General features: G+C 39.0%; 2 protein-coding genes across 3 annotated transcripts; one reads left to right on the top strand and one right to left on the bottom strand.

Annotated features, from left to right (window-relative positions):
- Positions 1-2,292: 2,292 nt before the first annotated feature.
- Positions 2,293-6,401, bottom strand: LOC307152185 (uncharacterized protein). Its single transcript, XM_079860599.1, has one exon. It carries the CDS (start codon positions 6,193-6,195, stop codon positions 3,604-3,606), a length of 2,592 nt encoding a protein of 863 aa, XP_079716725.1. The 5' UTR covers positions 6,196-6,401; the 3' UTR covers positions 2,293-3,603.
- A 4,205-nt stretch (positions 6,402-10,606) lies between these two features.
- On the top strand, positions 10,607-22,402 carry zdhhc20a (zDHHC palmitoyltransferase 20a). 2 transcript variants are annotated; one of them, XM_079860335.1, is made up of 14 exons: positions 10,607-10,768; positions 12,327-12,353; positions 12,588-12,682; positions 13,801-13,921; positions 14,895-14,964; positions 15,469-15,501; positions 15,622-15,742; positions 17,239-17,274; positions 17,976-18,108; positions 19,111-19,237; positions 19,437-19,520; positions 19,800-19,909; positions 20,139-20,186; positions 21,712-22,402. In XM_079860335.1, the coding sequence occupies exons 1-13, from the start codon at positions 10,651-10,653 to the stop codon at positions 20,180-20,182; spliced, it is 1,119 nt and encodes a 372-aa protein (XP_079716461.1). In that variant the 5' UTR covers positions 10,607-10,650; the 3' UTR covers positions 20,183-20,186; positions 21,712-22,402. The 2 variants fall into 2 exon arrangements, with proteins under 2 accessions (XP_079716461.1, XP_079716462.1); XM_079860336.1 differs by lacking the exon at positions 17,239-17,274 and having other exon boundaries at positions 10,608-10,768.
- Positions 22,403-22,960: the final 558 nt, after the last annotated feature.

The following is a 22,960-nucleotide window of genomic DNA, read 5'->3' as shown; positions in this document are numbered from 1 at the left end:
CATTTGTCTGTATTTTGAAAGTGATGACGATAACGTTGGCTTTGAGCTGTATGTTTGTTTATATGTATGCGTCATTGTTATTTATGATGAATAACTGCAGAACATGGCTACAAAATGAGACATGAAACATGAACACATTTCCATCCCGCCTCTCACACCTTCTCACGGACTGTTCACCCAGAAACATGTGATCAAGTGTGATTCAATAAATTCATTACAGCTAGAATGTTCAGTACGGCCCATCTGTCACATACACTACCAAGTTTTATAAACATGCTACATACAGTAGTTCACTTTTAACATTTTGGACAGATAAATTGTGTTACGTATGTAACGTGAGAGTCCATTTTAGAACTCCTTGCCTCCTCACCACACCTCTCTTCTTCCCGGTCCCCCATTGGCTGACCTAGTGAGGTTGCCATAGCGACGTTTTTTTCAGCGGAGCATGGATAATTAGCCAAACATCTCCTAACAGAGAACATCTTTTCGCTGGGGGTGTTTGTATATACACCGATAGGGAATAAGACACATTCTGTTGTTACGGCCCGTTTTGAAGTATCAGGAGAGTTTATGACAATCCATCCAGCTCACATTGCTCATTATTGTAAAAGGAATATGATCCGAAGGGTATGTAATATCAGGCAACATGGTTCAAATCTTCTGATGGTATCATATTTCTATGCGTTTCCACTGGGTCTTTGGTTTGAGTCGTAGGAAATGGTGTTTTCACCAAGTTTCATGTTTCAAAACAAATCTCTTAGAGAGATTAGGACGTTAATCTCATGTTTGGATGCACACAAACTGAACGCATATGCAGATAATCTGAAATCGCATTTTTAATCCCATTCTTTGTGATTATATCTACATGCGATTCTTTGTCTGCGTGTAATTATGAATATGGCTTGTTGTGCCATCTGCTTTAGGGGAGGATCACCTCTGGTACTGTCTAGCATGGCTGCATTAGCATGCCAGACTATATTCCATTAGATTTAGACAATTTCATCCTATTTTGAGCTAGGGCTCAAAATAGGACCCTCATGCCGGATTTATCTTGCGCACACATCTTTTTTTTTTTTCTGCCTTAGATCAGACTGCAGGCTGCGTTTGACATTTTCGCTTTACAATGATTCGCTTTAGTTTTTGTAATCGAGGCTACGTGATCATCATCATTATTCATATTCACAATCAGACCTCAGGTTTTGCAGAGTTTGGAGCAGCACATTCTGTGACGGAAAAACAGACCATTTAGTGCGTATGCCTTTCATCATCTTCAGACCCCAGGGGGGTGTCAGATCCATAAGCAAGGGACGGTTTCCATTAACAGTGAGCTGCTCTTTGGCTAATCACCTTGTGAAGTGGTGAAGACCTCGTGTTTTTCCAGTTAAACAGTCCTACTGCCCTGGGCTCTGATTTGGACAACAGAGCCTTGTTTGTGCTGTCTCTCTCCATCCTTTGTTTGTCTTATTCCTTATGGGAAATTTGCAACCTCTTTCTACCTCTGTTCACCCCGTGATGGAGATCAACACCCGATTGAATCTCTGTCCTTACAAATATCAATTGCTGTTGTTTGATTTCAGTAGTATGAGTTTCAAAGATCTGTAGTGTTAATGCCTTACACTCTGCTTTTAGCATTTCTTGTTATGTCACGACTGTCAAAAAACACAGCTGTGATGGAACCAAAAGGCTTGCTATTTTCTGCCCTCCCCTTCCTTGTTCTCTCTCCCCATCTGTACCACAGTCTCTCCGTCTCATTCTCGTTCTCTCTCTGTGCACCACTGTTCCCCCATTTCAGTGTTCATTCATTCCCTCAATTAAGTTTTATAAAGGCGGAGGATCCCCTCTTTTAAATAACTGTATCCTCGTTCCTCTTAGACACAGCATAACAACCCATTAGAAACATATCATTTGCATACAGCAGCTGCATGGTTGCGTGGTGGGAATTTCTATAGCGTATTAGCATCTTAGCATACAGCTCACTGACCAGGAAATGCTGACATTCATGAGGTTTGCTATTCAGGTCAGTGGGTTTTTCAGGCCAGCAGCATGGCACTTCAGAGGAAGCTGGGGGTGGGGGTGGTTGGCAGTGGTGGGGGTCTGGGTCTTTATAGTGGAAAGCTCTGTGGGGATCCACATCTACTGACTGTCCTCGAACCAAAGAGTAACATGGTTACATAATGTGACTACAGAGGACAATGTACTGCACCGCCAGTCTCTCACAACCTAATTCTGTCCTATGCAATCGATTCCCATACCATAAAGCACCCTGCATATGACACTGAAACCGTTCTAGGTATAATCACATTTTATTGATTAAATAGGAAATAATGTGACATTAAGATAATCACACCCACTCATTCACATATACACACTCATACACACAAAAATAGTCCTCTATTAAACATGTGCATGTGATGGCAACTTTGAAAGAAAAGGATCTATTAATCCAAAACTTGATACCACTGTTATCCATGAAAGTCTTTGCTTACCTATAACACCAACTGCCTGTGAAACATCACCTCTACTGTCCTTAGACTTCTTTAATGCAGTCTCACACAAAAGTTCAGTGCAGGCAGAAAGAAAAATCCATAGAGTTAGATCCATATGCCTCATGGTTCTTCGATGACATGTTACATACACATTTGTTACAGTTGACAGGCACTGTGTGACTTAACACAGTGTTTAAAAAACAGTGAGAAAAGGACATCTGTGGGGAGAGGAAGAGGAGTGCGATGGCTCGTCTGGTTGAAAAAGTAGGGCATGCGTTCTGCTACATACATTCAAAAGATGCTGTGGAATATCCTGTCTTGGCATGAACTGTACAGGTAAGATATCCAGTTTGTTTGCATACAACACGTGGGAGCTCCAAGAAGACTAACATTGATCCACAAAGTTCACTTGAAAAAGAAAAATTTGAAAAAAGACACCAGACAAGAAAATCTAAAAAAGAAGGCCAAGTAACAAATGCTACAAAGATCCCTCAATTGCTCTGTAACAAAACATTTTTTTCTTTGTGGCAGTCCAGGAAGATAAGAAAAAAGCACCTTTGTGATGATACTGGGCCCCTCTAGTGTGTTGTAGACCTGGACAAAAACCACAAGACTCGATGTTGGATTGCTTGTTTCTTCTCTGAGGCTTTTAACCACCACAAAAGACCATTATGGATGATGCCGGAGATAATGGATGGATGCATTTATTGTTTCTTCAGAGAAGGTCTACATGGCTTTGGATTCCAGGTGAGGGCTCTTGTGCTTTAGTGCCTGCCATTTAATTGGCATGTTTGGTTGCCATGGGGATCGTTTAGACAGGGCCTGTGCATGTGCATCTGTTCCTGGTGGCACACAGAGTTGAATCCAGCTTCAGTCTTTTCTAGAGTGATATGAATAGAAACACCCAGCTGATAAAAGAATTGTGTGATTAACACTGGTGTGTAAAATAGTTCAAATAATGATAACAATCCAGTTGTTCCTGTGAGGATATTTGCTGCAAAAAGGCGTAAACCAGGCACAGTGATGCCTGACCGAATATATTAAAAAGTATTTCTTGAGAAAACTGTTGCGAGTGGAATGTTTCAGGGTTTTGTCATAGGCAGGATTAGAATGTCAGTTACTTTCGGGTGACGGCAGCTGTAGCTGTTGGTGCAGGCTTATTGCTGGTCCGACGAATGGGCATTTTGGACACTGGTATCTTGGAGCGTGAAGCTTCTGCCCTCCCCTGCACAGAATGGTAGGTTGCAGTAGATCCGTGTTTGATGGGGATCTTAGACTCCCGGGTTAAACTTGTTGCACCAGCTGCTGGATGTGTCTGGAGACTAAGTTTGCCATCAAGAATGTCCTCTTGGCTGTGGGAGAGGGTTGGGGTGACAGCCCCTGATTCTGTGGAGACATCGCTGAGGGCCTCTTTGCTGCTGCTTTCCCGTGAGAGAGTGAACGGACTTTCCTCTTCATGTACTGGTGTTGGTAGATTTGAGTGGTCATCATCTCCATTTGGCTGGGAATCTCGATGATGCAGCTTAGCAGGTCTGCCTCCACCACAAACAGGGATCTTACTTAGAGTTGTGGGCTTTGTTGCAGGGCCCCTTTTCACAGCCTTGCTGATGCTTTGAGTAGCTGCTGAGTCTCTATTGTCAGTTCCTTCTTGTCTTAACAGGTCCTCCCTCAAATCCATGCTGACATCATCATCTGTTCTTTTTGAAGAAATGAAAGATGGAGTAATACCTGGAGGAGACTTCAGGACAGGAATGTGTGGTGTGGAAATAACCGTGGGTGATTTCATGGTGGCAGAGGTAAGAATAGGAGCAGGCATGGATGTAGAGTGTGACGGGGCAACAGCAGATGGAAGTTTAGCAACAGAAGCAGCCGTTTCAGAGATGGAGGCTTTTCTTACAGATGTTGTGCCAGTGTGGGTAGTAGATTTTGAAGTTTGTCCTGTGGGTTGTTTTGTCTCAAGCTTGGAAATAGGAGCAGTGTTTCGGCTTGTCGATAATCCAAATGTTGTTACAAGTTTTGGTCTTGGTGTTGGTGCAGGGGCTGGGGTAGGTTTACCAAATGGTGGTGGATAAGGAGTATGTTTGGTTGCAGAGGTAGACGCAGTATGTTTGGATTCTTGGGTAATTACCAAAGTGGGTTTTGTTGCAGGGGTTGATACTTGGGTAGGTTTAGTCACAGGGGTTGGGGTAGGTTCAGTTTTGGTAACAGCAGACGTTTCAGGGGTAGAACTAATTGAGGGGGAGAGGGAGGTTTCAGAAGTAGTGGTCGAGAGAGATAGAGGAATGAGTGTAGAGGTTAGGATAGGTTTGGTCATGGGGGTAGTTGTGGAGCTAGATGGTGTGGCAGGTTTGATTTCAGGGCTAGATTCAGGGGACAGGGCAGGTTTAGCTAGGGAAATGATAGATTTGTTTGTAGGGCTTGATAAAGGGCCTGGGGCAGGCTGTGTAGTGGAGACAGATGTAGGGGTTGGTTTAGGTTGGATAATTGGAGTAGTTGAAGTTGCAGTGGCTTGAGGTATTGGGATAGGTGTTGGTGTAGGCTGGGTTATGGGCGTAGCTGATGATGTAGGGGTGGGTTTAGCGAGAGGGCTGGATGTTGGGGTAGGGATAATAGGGCCAGTAGGCATAGACGGTGACATTTTGGTCACTGAAGAGAACGTTGAGGTGACTGCAGGTTTTGTCAAAGGGCTGGGAAAAGGTTTGGTGGTGGTGGGTGAAGGGGTGGGTTTGGTTGCTGAAATAGGGGAAGGTTTGAAAGAGGAGGTGGGGCTTAGAGTAGAAGTAGGAGAAGGACTAGGCTTTGATCTTGTAGAAGTTGTAGAAGATGAAGTCGTCTCAGAATTATCCACTTTCTTTGTGCTAGGTGCTCCCTCCATTCTACTGCTAGCTTTGACCCATTCTGCCTCAACATCTGCTACAATATCTCCACATGCCGTCAGTGAATCAAAGCTCAAAATTGATGAGATATCTCCGAGCAGTGTGCTCAAGCGTTCATTTGTTGGAGGTTTGTTCACCCCGCTCACCTTTGCAGAGTCCTCAGATGACGTAGGTCCCTCTTGTGTTGTAAGAAGCTTTTCCTCTGTCTCCTCCACAGAGCGAGGCGGAGGCCCAGGTGTTAATGTGAGACTCTCCTTTATAATCTCAACACTGTTGGAACGGGAAGCAAGAAGGGGAGGGCCAGGTTGAGGCTCTTCCTCCTCCTCATCCTCCTTCTCTTTACCACGCCAGCGTACTGTACCAAACAATCCCTTTAGGCCCTTCCGTTGGCGTCCAGGCCTCTGAGACTCGGTCTGAGCCTGCCGTTCTCCCGTCAATCCTCGCCGGCCTTTGCGAAGCATATTGAGGAAGCTCAAAGACTTAGCAGAGGTGAGCGAGGAGATGGAATGCCGAGTAGGGGTGGTTTCTGAATTCATGTTTTCGCTCGTGAACTCCTCCATTGGAGCGTCCTCCTGTTGACTCTCATCCTCCTGGTCAAGATCCACCTGCTCTGCCTCTGCTTCTGGGGCAGTAGGCTCTTTTAATCCATCCAGGGTTTTGCTAATTGATGGCGGTGATTTAGGGCCTCCATCTCCTTTCCCACGCATAGAGAAGATGCTAGCGACGCTGCTCCCAGGCTTCCGCTTGCCGAACAGTTTGAAGGCTTTTCTGATTTTACCTGGAGGCTGAGGGTCACATGGCGGTGGTTCACAGCTCTCAGACTGTGCATCCATATTCCAGCTCCACTGCAGTGTGTCTTTTCCTTCGTCTCGACGTCTCGGTCTACCCTCACACTTTCTCTCTTGTAACCTCACGCTCAGATGAATGAAATATAACTGATAAGAATAAATAAATAAATTACCTTTTCCCTTTATATTTCTATGGACTGTTTTTGCTAGCAATGTGTATCTATCTCCGTCTTCACTCTCGTTCCCTCCCTCTGTCTATTGCTCTTTTTTCAAGCGCTCCCTCTTTCTCTCTCTCGTTCTGTTCCTCCCTCTCTAGCCTCCGCCCTCCCTCTCCCTCTCTTTCTCTGTTCCTCTCCTCTGGCTGCTCCAGCTGGTCACCATAGCAACTGAGGGTCTAAGCAGCTTTCGTCAGCAATGGAGCGGAGCCAGGGGCTGTCATCATCCTACCCTCTTTCCTTCTTTCTCTCTCTCTCCCCGTCCACTCCCTCTTTTCATCCAAGTGTTCCCATGTCTCCCATCCCAGTTACTCATGCAGATTCATCCTTCCTATTTTTGACTGTGTTCTCTTGCTATGAGCATCACTGCTGCGTATGGGACAAAGGACAACACAGGCAGCAACTGGCTTGGTTACAGCATCCCTGCTGTGATAGATTTACAAACAAGCTGCTCAAAATATCAATCTGATCGAAATATGTTACCACTCCAAGCCTGTGTATTGTACATTAAAGTGGAGGACATGTTGGAAGGGTGTTGAAATTGAAATTTTGTAATGAATATGGCTGTGATTGGTGTGAACATTTTCCCGTAATTTCCCTCTCTTTCCCAATCTCTTGTCGTCTCAAATTCACTGTCTTTCTCTAATAACCTTCCTTCTCTTCTTATGCCCCTCCCACTCAACCACCCACAATCTCTCTCCCACACACACATAATTCTCATAGGAATTCTCATCAGTACATGCTCTTGTAGCCCATCCTTTTGCTTGTCACACTTATTTTGCTGGGGTCTTGAGGACTATTTTTATTTATCACGTTCCTCTCATCATGAGTTTGGCCCACCTCTCCTACCCAGTATCTTCATCTCTGCATCAGTGTCTCTCTGGCTCTTGCTGTCTTTCATGATCTCCTTATTTGTAAAGAAATTCTCTCTCCCTGTTTGTCTTTTTTTTGTTTTGTTTTTTCATTTACATATGAGATTATACCCATCTCTCTTCTCCTGCACATCCATTTTTTATGGATTCAAAAAAGTATGATTAGGTAGCATGATTCTAGGTATATATAAAAAAAGTAAAATTCTGCAGCAGAATATCAGATTTTGATTGTTTATGAATATGATTGAATGTTTATTTTGAATACGATTGTTTTAATTTGTTTAGAAAGCCCATATATTTCAGAAAATCATAAATACATTCTTCTAATTATTTTAGAAAAGAGCAATTTCTTTGAAAAAAACTTGTTTACTACATTTTGTAACTGAATTATTTTAAATATGAAATTGAATATCGTTATTTATTTTTCTTTTTTAAATTTAATTGAATGTATTAATTTAATGTAATGTATTTTGATTCTTTTTACAATAAGTTTCAATATTTTTCTCGTACTCTCTAGACTGTTGTGTAATGTACTTACCTTTTTCATTTCTTTTTACTACACTATGTTATCGATAGAGTTTGGAGAAAAATTAAGTTTTTGTCTTGAGTACACCACCAAGTGACCCAGGACCGCCACTGGTGTCCCCTCTGAAGTAGGTGCATGACACCCCCTCTACATCCATTCATGTATACATCTACTTTTCTGTCCTTATCTGCTCAGTATTCTCTCTTAAAACAGGCCTCTTTCCTCCTTCCTTCACCTCATCGCAACGAAACAATGAATTCATTCATCCCTTAAGTGGTGCTTTCATTGGGGCTCACTAAACAGGGGTGACTCGCCAGACAGAACAACACATTACTCTGTGCTGAGACTACATATCTCCTACCTATTAAAGGAGGCTCAAAACTAATTAAAGATGTTTTCTTCTGTATTGTGATGTACATCGGAGTGAAACAGATTCTCGAACAAAAATGTAGGGTGGGAACTTGGTTCAATCCATGGGGTGTTGATTGGTTTAAAAGTCAGGCATACGTCACCTGAGATAACTCTGTTAATTTACCAGAAGGCAGAGTTATTTATAGAAAAATGTACAAAAATTAAAACATATAAAAATGTTTCGTAAATGAAACATGCATGGATGAATAATTCACAATAAGATCAGTAACATCCATTTAGAAAATAGGGTGAATTTTCATTTAATGCCAACTTTAAAGACAAGTTTCTGCTGTGCTGCAAATGTCTTTGCAAAATGTACAAAATTCACAGCTGGCCACCCAGAGGAAGAAGGCTAGTTCAGCTATATCAGAATTTGGGGATTTTTCAGAGTGAGTTTAGATTTCAAGCATTGCATATTTTAATTGTGCTAGCGTGATTCATCAATAAAAACTACTGATAACCATATCATCCAAGTGTGTAGATACAAACCACTCAGTCACATTACAGTCAATAGATGCTCAAGACTGCTTTTAATTGTATCATCTGAAATGAATCTGTACTGAATATAAGTCACTATAAATTTAATAGGCTTACAAAAAGGACTCATTATATTTACATTAAGTGCAGAGCACAGAGAGAGAGAGAGAGAGAGAGAGAGAGAGAGAGAGAGAGAGAGAGAGAGAGAGAGAGAGAGAGAGAGTATTTTATCAAAAACAAGAGTTCTAAATCGGGCTCAGCACAAGATCTATTTATCACACGTAAGTTCAGGAATAGACAATTTGTTCTTTGTTTTGTTGGTTCTCTGACGAACTCACTTCTGAAACCTCCTGAAGAGAAGAGCAGATAGAAAGAGAGGACCAGAGGAGTCTGTTTTCTACAGTGCAGAGAAATGAACCACATCTGGCATCAATGTAGGAATTCCCCCTGCAGGACAGGGCACAGGGTGGAAAACGAATCTAATAAAACTCACAAATAAACGGACTTAGGCCTACTATCTAGCCCACCTAGCCAGCAAACTGACAATGAATCAAATTAAGCACAAATGAAAAGTACCACACTGATGAAGGTGACTCTTGGGACATCCAGTCTAACTCATTAACTAGATTAAATTTAGCTGGGTGATTCAAATCCATCCAGACTGTAATATTGATTTTTGCGTCCCACGCAAAGTCCTCTCACCTCTACACTGTCTCAATGGGAGACCAACAGTGATGCTGAAACTACTGCGCTGCTTCCCTCTGCTGACGTGATGGCGAGTTGCAGGAAAATTACAAATACTGTATATATAATTACTAATTTTATACTTTTTTAAATAATACATTGGAATGTTTTGCTTGGACTAAGCCGGGATTGAGTGGCATTGTTTGATGGTGTTGTGTGTAGCCTATGTGGGCAAGTGAATTGAGGTGTTTTTTGAGTTTATTATGCTAATTAGTTCATTGTATGGTTCTTGTAATTAATAAATATTCAGATTATTGTGATATTTTTATTTTTGGATGAACTATCCCTTTATAATAATAAAGGTGACTAGTTACCATGATATCAAAATAGATAATTCTGTTTTTTTTTTTTAAATGGAATATAGGCTAAATGATGTATTCGTACAATGTGCACATCATTATATTTTTTAATTCATGTGCCATGAGATGTGACAAATTCCCATAAAATATGAATTTAAGTAGCCTAGTGATAGATCATAGTTGAATAAAATAACAACAATGTAACACCAATGACGTAATTAGCCTAATAAACAAATGAAGTGAGAAAAATAAAAACAAATGAATAAACGTGCAAAATTAAACAGCCATAAGCATGTTTACTTTGAAAGTAATTTTTAAGAAGGCCTATTAACCCAGACAGCAACATAGTATCAGCCCAGATCTGGCCCAAATCTGGTTCATGTGGATTTCACACGGTCCATATGTGGGCCGGATCTGGGCCGACACTATGTTGCTGTCTGGGAAGTTACAGATTTTTTAAAAAAAAAAACATTTAAAAATATATTAAATGAAATAAATATTTAATTAAATAAAAAAACTGAATTAATCACTAAAAAGCGCATTATTTTTTTCTGAAAACACCACTGTACATGCATTTTATATATAAGTTACACACATCAAAACACAATAAATAGGGGTTTAAACTCTCACGTCACTGAAGAAATAAAATAATTTAAATATACTGCGATTAAATGCAAGGCAGAATGGCAGAAAGGTGAATGCTGATTTCATTTGGGTTCCTAAGGCTCGGAATTGTCACATAATAGCCTACAACAAAATTATATATGGGAGGACAATTGAATGTTTATTGTGTTATTGATTTAAAAATTAAATACTTATCGCTTAATTGGACGATAATGGGGAATTAATGTGCTGCTGGTGTTAAGCAGCTCTTTGTTTTTCTCCGAGCGCGTCGATCGGACGAGCCTCGTGCCGTGACGTCACCGACACCCTTTCCGACGAGGGTCGGATTAAAGATGGCGCCCTCTCAGGCGGTAAGATGCTGTCAACGGGGCTTATCCTGGATACCTGTGATTTTTATCAACCTGGTCGTGTGCTGGTCCTACTACGCTTACGTGGTGGAGCTCTGTATATGTAAGTTTCGACCCTAGTAGACTTGGTAGAATGTAACACAGTAGATAAAAGTTGATGGCTAGTTGTTGGTCAGGGAAGGAAGTGACAGTAACTGACTGGTACCAGATATGAATCGAAATTCAGCTCGGTTTCTTTGTATAGTGTTTATTTATGTGCATAATTCACGTCGAAAGCCATGAATGAACTCGTTTGATTTCAGTTATTGTATGTACAGTGTTAATTCATGCGCGAGCGTTAAGCCCAGGTGTTAAACTGATTGAGAAGCTTGATTTGACAAGCTGACGTACAGGAAAGAATGGCCAATATATTATTAATTTTCAGTAACATAAAGCTCACTTCAATCTGATCGAGGTATGTCTCGGAAGATTTCTGACTCACATTGTTTAGTTTGCCAAACAGTGACAATGGAACTTGTCTTCAGTGTCATCATAATTTCAGTCTTGTATAATTATAGTATATGCACAATTATCTCATTAATTGTTAAATAGACTTAACGTTTCTTCAATTTTCTTTAAATCCAGACTGCAGGACTATTTAAATGGACAATTAACCAAAAAAATTAAATTCTGTAATATTTTTTTGGGATTTTAAGGGTGAACTCCTTAAGTGAATAAATTATAATTTTTTTAGATATAGCCTAAAGTGTGAAACATAAATGACTGAAAACATATATGCTGTTTAAGTCTTTAACTACAGCTGTTGTTAACCACTTCACAGTGATCGCTGCACTCTCTGTAGTTCCACCCAGTTATTACTTTCCCATCAGTTTCTAAAAATACTCACTTCATTGTGTGTTCCGGTCCATTTATTACCCTAGTTAAGTGCAGTGATATATTGTAAACCCTTCCTTATTGATTCCCCTCTCTTTTTTGCTATAAAGGTTTGTAAATCCTTTTAGAAATCTGACGGGATGACTCCATGATGGAGAGTTGCTAGTAAATTCTTAAATTAACTTTTGCTCTGTTGTTGAGTTTCATATTTTATTTCACAAATGAAACAAGGATTGTGACACCAGTGACAAATTCACATAAAAGATTAATTGACATTCATATGATTCACATTAAATCATAGCTCAATAAAATAACAACACAATGTAACACTAGTGAGGCATAACCAAGTGGGAAAAAATGGAAATGATTAAATATTCAATATGTTATGCACATTTAAACCTCCTACATACTTTGACATTGGAAGTACTTTTGATTATTAAAATAAATATTTCAACATTTATTGAAATACTTAATGAAATAAAAATACATGTATTTAAGCAAAATATTTCATGAATAAAAGATTTCATCACGACACGCATCTGTCAGTCACTTGAGTCGTCATGACAACCGGGGTTCTCCATCCGTGATGGACACAAGGCTCTCTCTGACAGCACTCTGCCAGATGGCAGTACCAGTCGCCTGGCGCTCTGGCATAACTGGAGGGAACTGGGCGGTTGGGAGCTGAGAGAGCATTAGCAGTATCCCAGCACTCAGCAGATGGCTTTGTGAATCAGGCCAGTTGTTCTTGATGGGATTGCCGATTGACCTTTGCTTCTTTCTCTCTACAGACACAATCACTAACACAGAGGAGCAAGGTAAGAGGAACGCCAGTGAAACCAAGTGCACAATATTGCAAAAGCAGTTAACAAATTCTTCTGTTGGCTAATCTGGCCTCCTACTGTTATTAGTCACATGTTTTGTCACACCAGAATGAACAAAACATCCCATTTCTGTTATGAAGTAACAGCATTTTTTTTTTTTGGTTTATAAAGTAAGTATGGATTGTCGTTTGTTTTTCTAAAATTCCCCTCATTCTGTTTCTCTTGCAGTTTTTTATCTCATAGTGTTTCACCTCTGTTTCTTCATGTTCATATGGTCCTACTGGAAGACCATCATTTCCAAGCCTGCCATCCCCTCAAAAGAGGTAATGTCGTTCTCTCTTTGTCTTTCTGTTCTCGTTCCTTTATTTACTAGTTTTGCCTTAGGGCCCAGGTCTTGCTTTAAGTTTAGAGATCAAGTGGTGGCCCAACAGTATATCATATTTAATATTTAATGTAGTCTGCCCTGTATTTTATTTTACTTTGTGTAGTTCAGTGTCTGGATTTTGAGAATGAGGGATGTACTGTATAACCTGTCAAAGTATCGTAGAAATTGGTAGCAAACGCTTTGAGGTCAAGAACAATTAAAAACTTTGTTTAATATAATGTTTGATAGATGCGTCTTTTATTTAATTAGTTTTATTGGTGGTTAGGTATTTTATTATTTGCTTGTAGCATTGGTTCCCCCCATTCTCATTTGGGACCCAATCAGAACAGATATGTTGAGAATCACTGGTCCAGTGTTGTTATTGCTTACTAAAATAAAAACTATTAAAAGAAAATAATAAAAATGAACTGATGCTAAAAAATAAAATGAAAATTATGTTAAAATATGTTGCCTTTGAATGTTGAATTACTAAAATTACATTCTATTATAGTATACTAAAATAGCACCACTGGTCTAGATCATGTTAGTCTCAGCCTCAGACGTGGCAGCCATTGTAAGTTCACAAGACCGAAAGTGCATATGAAGCCTTATTGCCAGGCTCTCAGGTTCTCATTTCACCTGGGTCATGGGGGAGCAAAATATTTATCATACTGTAATGTGTATGTGGTTATGTTCCTCACATCTGGAGGAGCAGCAGCAGCAGCCTTTAAACTCTGGCTGCTCTGTAGTTTTATTACCACAAAATGTAATGACAGAGAAGAGAAGAGGAAGAAAGCCCCAAAAAATGATGTTTTAGCATTTTTTACTGCCTGTGGGGTGTGTGGTGTGGTTTAACAGTTAGCACACATGCTCTAACACACTGAGCTCATTTGGACAGTGCTAGTCAAATAATTTCTTGTCATGTATCTATCTTGCCAATAAAGATGGCAAAAATAGTATTAAAAATTTAGTAGTATTAAAATGTTATTTGAAAGTTTCTGGTTGATTTTGGTTGCATATGCAGATTCATATTAGTCTATTCGCACTCACAATCTTACATCCTGTTGTCTCTCTTAGTTCTGTCTCCCTAAGGTTGAAAAAGAGCTGTATGAGAAAGAAGAGAGACCAGAGGCCCAACAGGAAATCCTGAAAAGAGTGGCCAGAGATTTACCCGTATATACACGCACAGGATCTGGGGGTGAGCTTAAAAAAATACAACGCCATTGTAATCCCTCGTACTTATTTAAAATGTTCTGCAGATAATTCAACTCCAAACACTAATACTTCGTTACTTTTTGTTTTTATAAATGTATAACTTCAGAAATGTGTAGTTTTAAAGTTTGCTTCAACTTTTTACTCAAACTTCTATTCTGATCAAATGCGATATTAAATGCTGGCGATTTCAGACTTTTGTACTCCACTGTATCTATTTGCATACTGAAGTGTGATTGGTTGTCTTTCTTATACACAATTGTTCAAAAAATTTGGACTCGTAAATGTTTTTGAATGAAGTCTCTTATTAGAGCTGCACAATATATTGAAATAACGCAAATGTACATATCACGATATGTATATCGCAACGGCTTGTAATGCGCTACTTCAAAAAGTTGCGAAAAGTCAAAGTTTTAGGTCGACGCATATAGCAGAGAATAGACTGGGCACGCAACTGTTACTTACGTGTGACTTGCTTGGCCTTAAAGAGAGTTATTAAGCACAATAAGCTGTGGAAAACAACTCATTGTGGGACTCACGCTGTCTGACACACACCCGCTTGAAGCGCGCACACAGAGAGATGCTTCTCGGACAGCGCGCAATCCCGAATTCAGTTATATGAATTCATTAATAATAATTTGTTACATTTATATAGCACTTTTCTCACCACTCAAAACACTTTACGTGGAGGAGGGAATCTCCTCAACCACCACCAGTTCTCTTTCACATAATTGTGCTGGTTAATATTTTTGTGGAAACTGTTGATTCAGTTTTTACTGTCACTTTTGATCAGTTAAAATTAGCCAAATAAAAGCTTTAACTAATTTCTTTAAAAAAAAACTACTGACCTCAAACTTTTGAATGGTTTGGTACCTATACATCTATATACTAGTGACATACAGTTCGGAGTTATGAATTGATGAATTGATTCTGAATTATAAATCCTCTTCCCTCCTCAGCTATCCGTTACTGTGATCACTGTCAGCTGATCAAACCAGACAGATGTCATCACTGCTCTACCTGCGACAAGTGAGTCCACCCAAAAAACAGTCTAGTAGAGAATTTGATACTTAATTACTTCACGTAATTACTTCACAACCACTTAAAAAAAGTATGTTGTATGTAGTATGAATGTGTGCATTATGAATGTAATCTGGACGTACTACATTCGCCATGTTGTCCTTATCACGTGACCTGCCAGCGTCAGTTGCATCACTTCACTGTCATTCATAAATCCTCTCCCATGGCCTCATGGGATAGTAAAGTGTCCATCGTATGCACACTTCAGAATCTCGCCAGAAGTAGTAGTAGTCATCCGGGTACTTTTTGCCTCTTTTTTAAAATATTTTTTTTATATGATTACTGTGAATTCGGACATATTTCTTTTGTCACATACTGTTTATCGCCTGCTATATATATAGATATATATATATATATATATAGTAGGGAAGTATGCTGTTTCGGATACAGCCGTAGTTATCTTGTATGTCTTGGATTTGCACATTTTATTTTGATCCTTTTTGTTTTTCCCAGATGTGTGCTGAAAATGGATCACCACTGTCCATGGTACGTGCATCCGGAGCTGCGATCAGTTTATTACCTTAAGTTATGTTGTCACATGAGCTGTCACCTTTTGTGCTTGAGCTAATATGCAGCGAGATAATGACTCTTTGCTGTGTCTTTCAGGGTTAATAACTGTGTTGGATTCTCCAACTACAAGTTCTTTGTGCTGTTCCTGGCGTACTCTATGCTGTACTGCGTCTACATCGCCGCCACAGTTTTGCAGTACTTTATCCAGTTCTGGACAGTAAGTCCACACATTCACACAAAGACATCTGATTCCTCTCATTTCTCACACTTCTTGCTTCTCACCTTGTGCTATTTCGGAGCGCCAACCTCAGCGTGTCTCTCCATCTATCTGTTTTTCTGTCTGCATGAAAATGAATTGCAGATAACCTAAACAATTATGTGAAACAGTAACGTACAGTCAGGTGGTAATATCACAAAGATAAATAAACGAATTGCCCTGTTGGGGTTTATTCTATTATTTTAGATTTATTTAGTTCATTATATCCTGCTTAATTACACAGCTACATGCTAAATAAATAAGTATTATTATAAAATATTTATTATAAATAAACTTTGATTTGAGTTAAAGGGTGTGTTCACACTTGTAGTTCATAAAAACATTGTAAAACTTTTTTTTTTTTTAGGTTTTAGTCCTGGTCCGCGTAGCGTTCACATTGGCATTTTAACAATGAACCTAAAAGCATAAGGATATGTTCGTAACCTGATTGGTCGGCTTTTATTACGTATATTTCACAACGGAACTTACCGAACATCCAAAACAATGCTGTGTGCTAGGCTAAATGTGCTCGTTGTATGTGCGTAGCCTACATGTGATGGTATTTTGACCTGTTGAGAAATCGTGAAGAGCTTATAAAATGTGTAAAGGAGTCAGAACAGGAACTCCCTCCGTCACACACACAAATGAAGATCTGCTGCGAGGAGACGTGGATTTGATGCCTGTACCCAACTGAGATGGGCAACATTACTACTATGATGAGAAAAAACAGGTATACTTGAGCATTCTGTCCATTTTAGGGTCGCATCTTGTGACATCATGTCCCATTTTTGGTTCGTTTACATGTCTCGTTCATATTTCATTCGAACCACACCAGAGTTCGTTTGGAAGCAGACTGAGACCCATCTTTTCAGCGGTTTCGGTCTGCTTGTTTGGTGCACACCAGGGTTCAGATGGCAGCGTTCACACTTTTTCAAATGAACCGCAGTAACAGAGCAATCGCACCAGGGTTCATTTTAATCGAACCAGACATGCCAAGTGTGAACACCCTAAAGGTACACTGTATCTTTCGGCCCTCTAGCTGTTAAAAAACAAAACTGCATGCATTTTGTGGAAGAACATTGTTTTGGTTGTGCTTTGGATTTGAGTGACTCTGCTGATGAATATGGTTCTTTCTCATAGCTAAAAAGAGAGAGATTATCTTATTTCACAATATTGTTGTTTTAAATGAATTTTTTATCAAATAAATGCAGCCTTGCTGAGCATGAGACTTCTTTTAAAAACTATTTTTTTACAAACCCCAAACTTTTGAACAATAGCATATACTATGTGTTCATTTATATGCACCATATAATAATATATTTCTATTTTTTCACTAAAACTTTTTTAATATTCTTAAATGCTACGCGAGGACCTTTGTGTGTTTTTGAGACACCGAAAGATGGAAGAAAATGTGTCTGCTTCTAACATTCTGTCTGTTTTTAACACTTTGTCTGAAGCTTTGCAGACGGAGGGCTATAGAGCATTGCCCCGAGGTAAACCACTCACGCGTGCTTTGCACTGTTTTGACTGTTGCCGTTTGTTTTGTGTTGCACTGTTGAATCATTTTGCTTTGCATTCTTTTACTGATGAAAATAACCAGTAGTGTTGCTACAAAGCGTGCAGTTTAGCATATTAAATTATAGATGCTTTTTAGAGGCACAACAATCAGCTCTTACCAGACATGGACGTTAGTGTTGATGTAGTTAGATGAACAGGCTTTCAACTCTGCAACTACATTAATGCCAGTAAACGATTTTGGGCATCTCACAATTTTAAAGACGATGTGTGTATTTAAATTTTTTTTTTTTTTTAAGGTTAAAATATTTTTTCCCTATCTTAGCTTAATATTCAGATACAGCTTGACAGCAACATTGGCTCAACCAGTGGTGTGAGTTTGGAGCGGGACTATATTTTCCCGTCCAAACCGTGGAGTTATCTGTTATTTTGTTTACTGATTCTAAGAAATGTCACGCTTCACATTTAAAAAAAATCGTCTGCCAATTCAATTTATTTGTAAAGTACTTTTTAGAGCAGCTTTACAAAGAATAGCACCTTACAATGACCTGTGAGTGAGGGTCTTGCCTGAATATGCCTTTGTAGTGTAATAAAATGCTGATCTACAAACTAAATTGGGATACGTAAAGGGTTTTTTTTTTTTCTTCATTTTCTCACTTTCTACTTTCTGACTCAACAGAATCATCTGCCAGACACTCATGCAAAGTTCCATGTGTTGTTCCTGTTCTTTGTGGCGGCCATGTTCTTCATCAGTATCCTGTCACTCTTCAGCTACCATCTGTGGCTGGTGGGAAAAAACAGAACCACCATAGGTAAGATGTTAGTATTGCCTGCTTCTTTCTCTTTCTCTTCCTCTTCCTTTTTTTACTTCTTCTCCTTCTCCTCCTCCTCCTCCTTTTTCTTCTTCCACTTCTCCCTCTTCTCCTCATTCTGCTGTGTCTTCTCCTTCTTTTCTTTCTTCATCTCCTCCTCCTGCTTCTTCTAATCCTCCTCCTCTTGCTTCTTTCTCTTCCTCTTCTTTCTTTTTTCTCCTCCTACTCCTACTTTTTCTCCTTCTCCTCCTCCCCATCATCCTGCTGCTGCATCTTCTTCTTTCTTCATCTTTCTTCTTCTCCTGCTCCTCCTTCTCCTCCTTTTTCTTCCTCTCCTCCTCCTGCGTCTCTTAATCCTTCACCTCTAAAGTTGAATTAATCTGCAACCGTTTAAATGTTTTTTTCTTCTCCTTTTCCTTCTTTTTTTTTCATCTTTTTTTTAGTTTAGTTTATCTCTAGCCATTAAAATTATTATCAATATTATTATTATTATTATTATTATTATTATAACTTGCTTCTTATCATAAGCTGTTGTTTATTACATTGCAATTGTTTTTTTTCCCTTTCGCTTCACTGCAAACACTAAATACACTAAATACAGTTATCGTTTCTTTAGTTTCTAATTACTTCCTCATCGTATTCCTGTCCAGGTTCATATTCTGCTTTCCCTGTCACTCTTTGACCTGCTAGTCCTCCTATCTCTTAGTTACATATTGTGACCTATTTTGCATCATTATCTTTTACTGGGGGAAAATGCAGTCACATGTTCAGACAACAAATAAAACTTTGCTCATAATAGTCATATGTAAATGAATGAGGGCAATTGGATTGTGAGCGTGCTAATGAAGAATGTTTAGGTAAACTTCAAGACAAAAAAACAACAACTTTTGTGTGCCCTACAATGAGGTTTGATACTCCTCCCAAAGTTTGTTCAAAAGTAGAGGATGTCATTTGTTGAGAACAGGAACAGACCTCATTCTAATCTCTCATCCTTTGTTTCAGAGGCGTTCAGGGCACCGGTGTTCAGAAATGGTCCAGATAAAAATGGCTTCACTCTGGGCTTCCGTAAGAATATCACCCAGGTGTTCGGGGACCAGAAGCTATGGTGGTGCATACCCATTTACAGCAGGTAAAAACAAACACACTTTTTTTTTATTAATAATATGCACCAGTGAATCATTCATAATTACATTCAGAAATGTGTATTAAGAAAGTAATTGATAATTTTAGTTTAATGTTAATTGTAAGATTATAGCACCCTCATGAGAAACCATTCAGTGTTGTGTGGCAAGTTATGGTTGCATGAGTAGCTGTTTTTTCCTCTCTAGTTCAGGCGACGGCTACACATTCCCTACTCGCTTAGTCAACGTTGACTCAGAGCAAGGCAATGTTGAACACCAGGCCATTAAATGGTAATTACAATCTACTTTGTTTACAATTCCTCTAGTCATTTGAATGGCAGTATAATTCTGCAGTTCGTCATGAGAACAAATTAAACCATGCATATTTTTCCCTTTAGATCATGTGCATTCTCTTTTAAACTCAGACATTCTAGAAGTCCGTTTTCCCAGAAATGTCTTCAGAGTGTCACTGTTAATAGTAAAATATAATCCAGGGTGAGGTTTATTTTGGAGCAGTGGAAATCTCCATAAGTGTTTGTGACTGACACATAATGGTTGTTATGGTAACAGCACTGTTGATGGACAGACAAACCCCAGACCTCTGAATGAGTCACAGAATCTTCTCCTAGGCAACGATACGCACTCTGAGGAGCAGAAAGACGGCAGTCCTGCAAACATAGGTAAGTTACGTCACGCACCCCTTATATTGCTAGAGAACATTGTGAAATATGGTGGGTTTTTTATCACTAGATATTGTTAAAAGTCTAATGATTTCTCTGAAGCTTTTATGGAGACACACTGCTCCTTAATGTACACCAGTTTGCTCCCTAATGTAGTTGACCGATTACATCAAAATGTGAGGGAGATGTATGCATTTATGAAACTGATTGGTGTGGAATTGTCTTCCAGAGGTATGTCAGCCTGTTTCTGTTACCATGGAGAATGAGTCCTAATCAGGTAAGACTTTGCTTTAGTTTGAATGGGGATTGTCTTTGGGGTGATGTGTTGTAGGGGTACGGTTACACGAAAACAATGTTCTAAAATCAGTTTTTCGTGTACAGACAACAACATTGTCAAAATGACCCCCGTTCACATGGATCTGTGGAAACGACTAAAAACACTTTATTAATAATGCCAGGCCAGTAGTTGGCGATATCACTTTGTAAAGAAACCCTACATGCCTATAGACTGAACACACATGTGCATGACGTCACCGTTTTCACAAATAAGCGTTTTTGTAGTTTACACAGATGCATACGGTATCTTTTTCAAAAACTTGCACTTTGAAACCCGTTTTCAAAAGTTTGCTTTTTTAAGCCCAACAATCTGGGCAAGAGTTTTGTAGCTTTGAATCAGTGTTTTCTAAATACTTTAATGTTATTTATTTTTCAAATATAATTACTAAAAAAAACGTGTAAATGTATATCTTTAACCAAACATTATCAAATGAACTGTATTGATACAATTTCATGTAGTGATTTAAGTCTCACAAAATTCTGGTATGTGAAACTTGCATGTTTAGATAAACATCACTGAAAGTCCAGTTCAGTGAGTCAAATGTTGATTCAGTGAGTTCATTCAGTGGACTGATTCAAAGCAATAAATGTCCATTCGCACACCAAAAATGATAATAGATTATAGACAGCGCAGGCTCATATGTCCTTAACCCAATCTGCTTGCAAGAACATCATTCTCTATAGGGCACAGCTGATTGGTTCCCACTATTGGTAGCCAATGAGCTTGCTGCTCAACATTTGAATCCTTGCTTATTGTTTGCTGTAGCAGTTTGTAGTACGCTTTCAGAAACCCTCCACCTTCCCCAGCTCCACCTGTATATCGGCTATGGGGGCGATTCATGTATGCTTGTACAGCAGCAGCATATTGTGCTTGCTCAAAGCATGTTGTGTGAACGATAACTATATTAGCATCCACACCAACAGACAAAGACATTGTATATTATAAGTGTGCTAAATACTCAAATTCCAATTCTGATTGGCTGTGAATGGTTTTTATCATTCATAAGCTGAAAAAAAAAAAAATCTGTTCTTAAAGTGATTCCTAGATATTGTTCCTTCCTGGTATCATTGTTGTTGATAGGACTTCCATATTCTCATAGAATTAGAACGATATATATATATATATATATATATATATATATATATATATATATATATATATATATATATATCTTTTTTTTTTTTTTTTTTACTTAGTGCGAACGTCCTTTATTATTGAACAATTCAGAACAATAAACCTGTTCGTAAGAGTAATTTGTTCTGGAATCCCAGTATATAAAAATGTGTATATATACATGGTCTTTTATCTCCCCATCATCCCCCATCATTGCGTTTTGCAATTACATGTCCATTGAAAGATTTTTTGATTGGTTGGTCAAAGTGTTCCTTCTGTATATTCAGAGAATGGATCTTTCCAGTGTTTGTTTATTCTTACACAAGTTTGGTTTCTCTCTCTCTCCTTACAGGACCTTGGAATGGCACCAGGATTATTTTTCCTCTAAGGATTCTCTTGTGTGCAAGACCGCATAGCCCTCAGATATAATGCCTTAAGGTTAGCAGCATCATCATCTCATCTCTATGGAAATGACCTGCAGCACATCGCTGCGGTGGATTTATTTAACCTGCGTTCATATCCGCACAGACTCTCAATTTCTCCGCACCAAACTCCGACTGAACTCAACGACTCTTTCACCAGGTTTTACTGCACGGTGACTAACACATTTTCTTTTTTCCGAAATGCACATTTATTTGTTCAAAATATCTTACGATGACCTTCAGGTTTTTGTCTGTCCAATATATAATGGTTAATCTCTGGGATTACTACTATTTATTGTTTTTATTTTTTTGACCAAAAAAGTTTGGCAGGTGTTTCTACCCAAGATGCACTTTTGTCAGCTGCAGATGTTAACTGATCTGAATTAACATGCAAGTGCAATGCATTATTAGATAAGAAAGTGTTCCTCCGTTAAGTAAAATTCACTACACGGAAGCGTCAACCTCAACTAATGTATGAGTTCTAGTTATGTATTTTTTGAGATAATTCAGAAGGTGCAATACTTTAATGTACTATATTTGTGGAAAACTTAATGTAGTATTCAGTGGTATCCAACAACTTTTAGGTCCTCTACCCATTCATTAACACTTTTTCAAACCTCAAGCCCATCAGCATTATACTATCAGCTTTGTGCCTTTGTTTGAGGGCTAGATTTTGCAGCAGATGGTGTGAATCGTGACATTAAAGCACACTTCATTTCTAGGTTGTGTAGCACATGCAGCTCAGTTGTTTATTACAGAAGGAACTCAGGCCAAGACGTTCAACTTTTGCCAGCTGCGGCAAATATGGAAAAATGAATTTAGCAAATAGTATCATGTGGAGTTTTGACAGGATTTCCTTAATTTAAGTTTGAAGACAGCTGAAGTTTTTACTCCACATGAATGTGTAATCTTGGTGTATGCGCTGTTCTGTAAGTGGGAGGAGTTCAGTGAGGTCTGTTTACAGATGCACCGTTTTCATTTATTCCTGGAGAAACGTGACCTCATAAGGAAGCTCTTATGTGACTGAAATACGTGCATATCTCTGCTTGAAAAAGATTGTGTTAATACTTTGAAAACAACCCATAAAACTCATTTCAGAGTTGATCATGGAAGGCATTGAATCGTGTTTGTAGTTAACAGTTGCTATATTGTTTTTTTATTATAGTTTTTCAGAATTTT

This window comes from Squalius cephalus, assembly GCF_949319135.1.
Source record: "Squalius cephalus genome assembly, chromosome: 24".
NCBI lineage: Eukaryota > Metazoa > Chordata > Actinopteri > Cypriniformes > Leuciscidae > Squalius > Squalius cephalus.
This window is presented reverse-complemented; position numbering and strand designations above follow the sequence as displayed.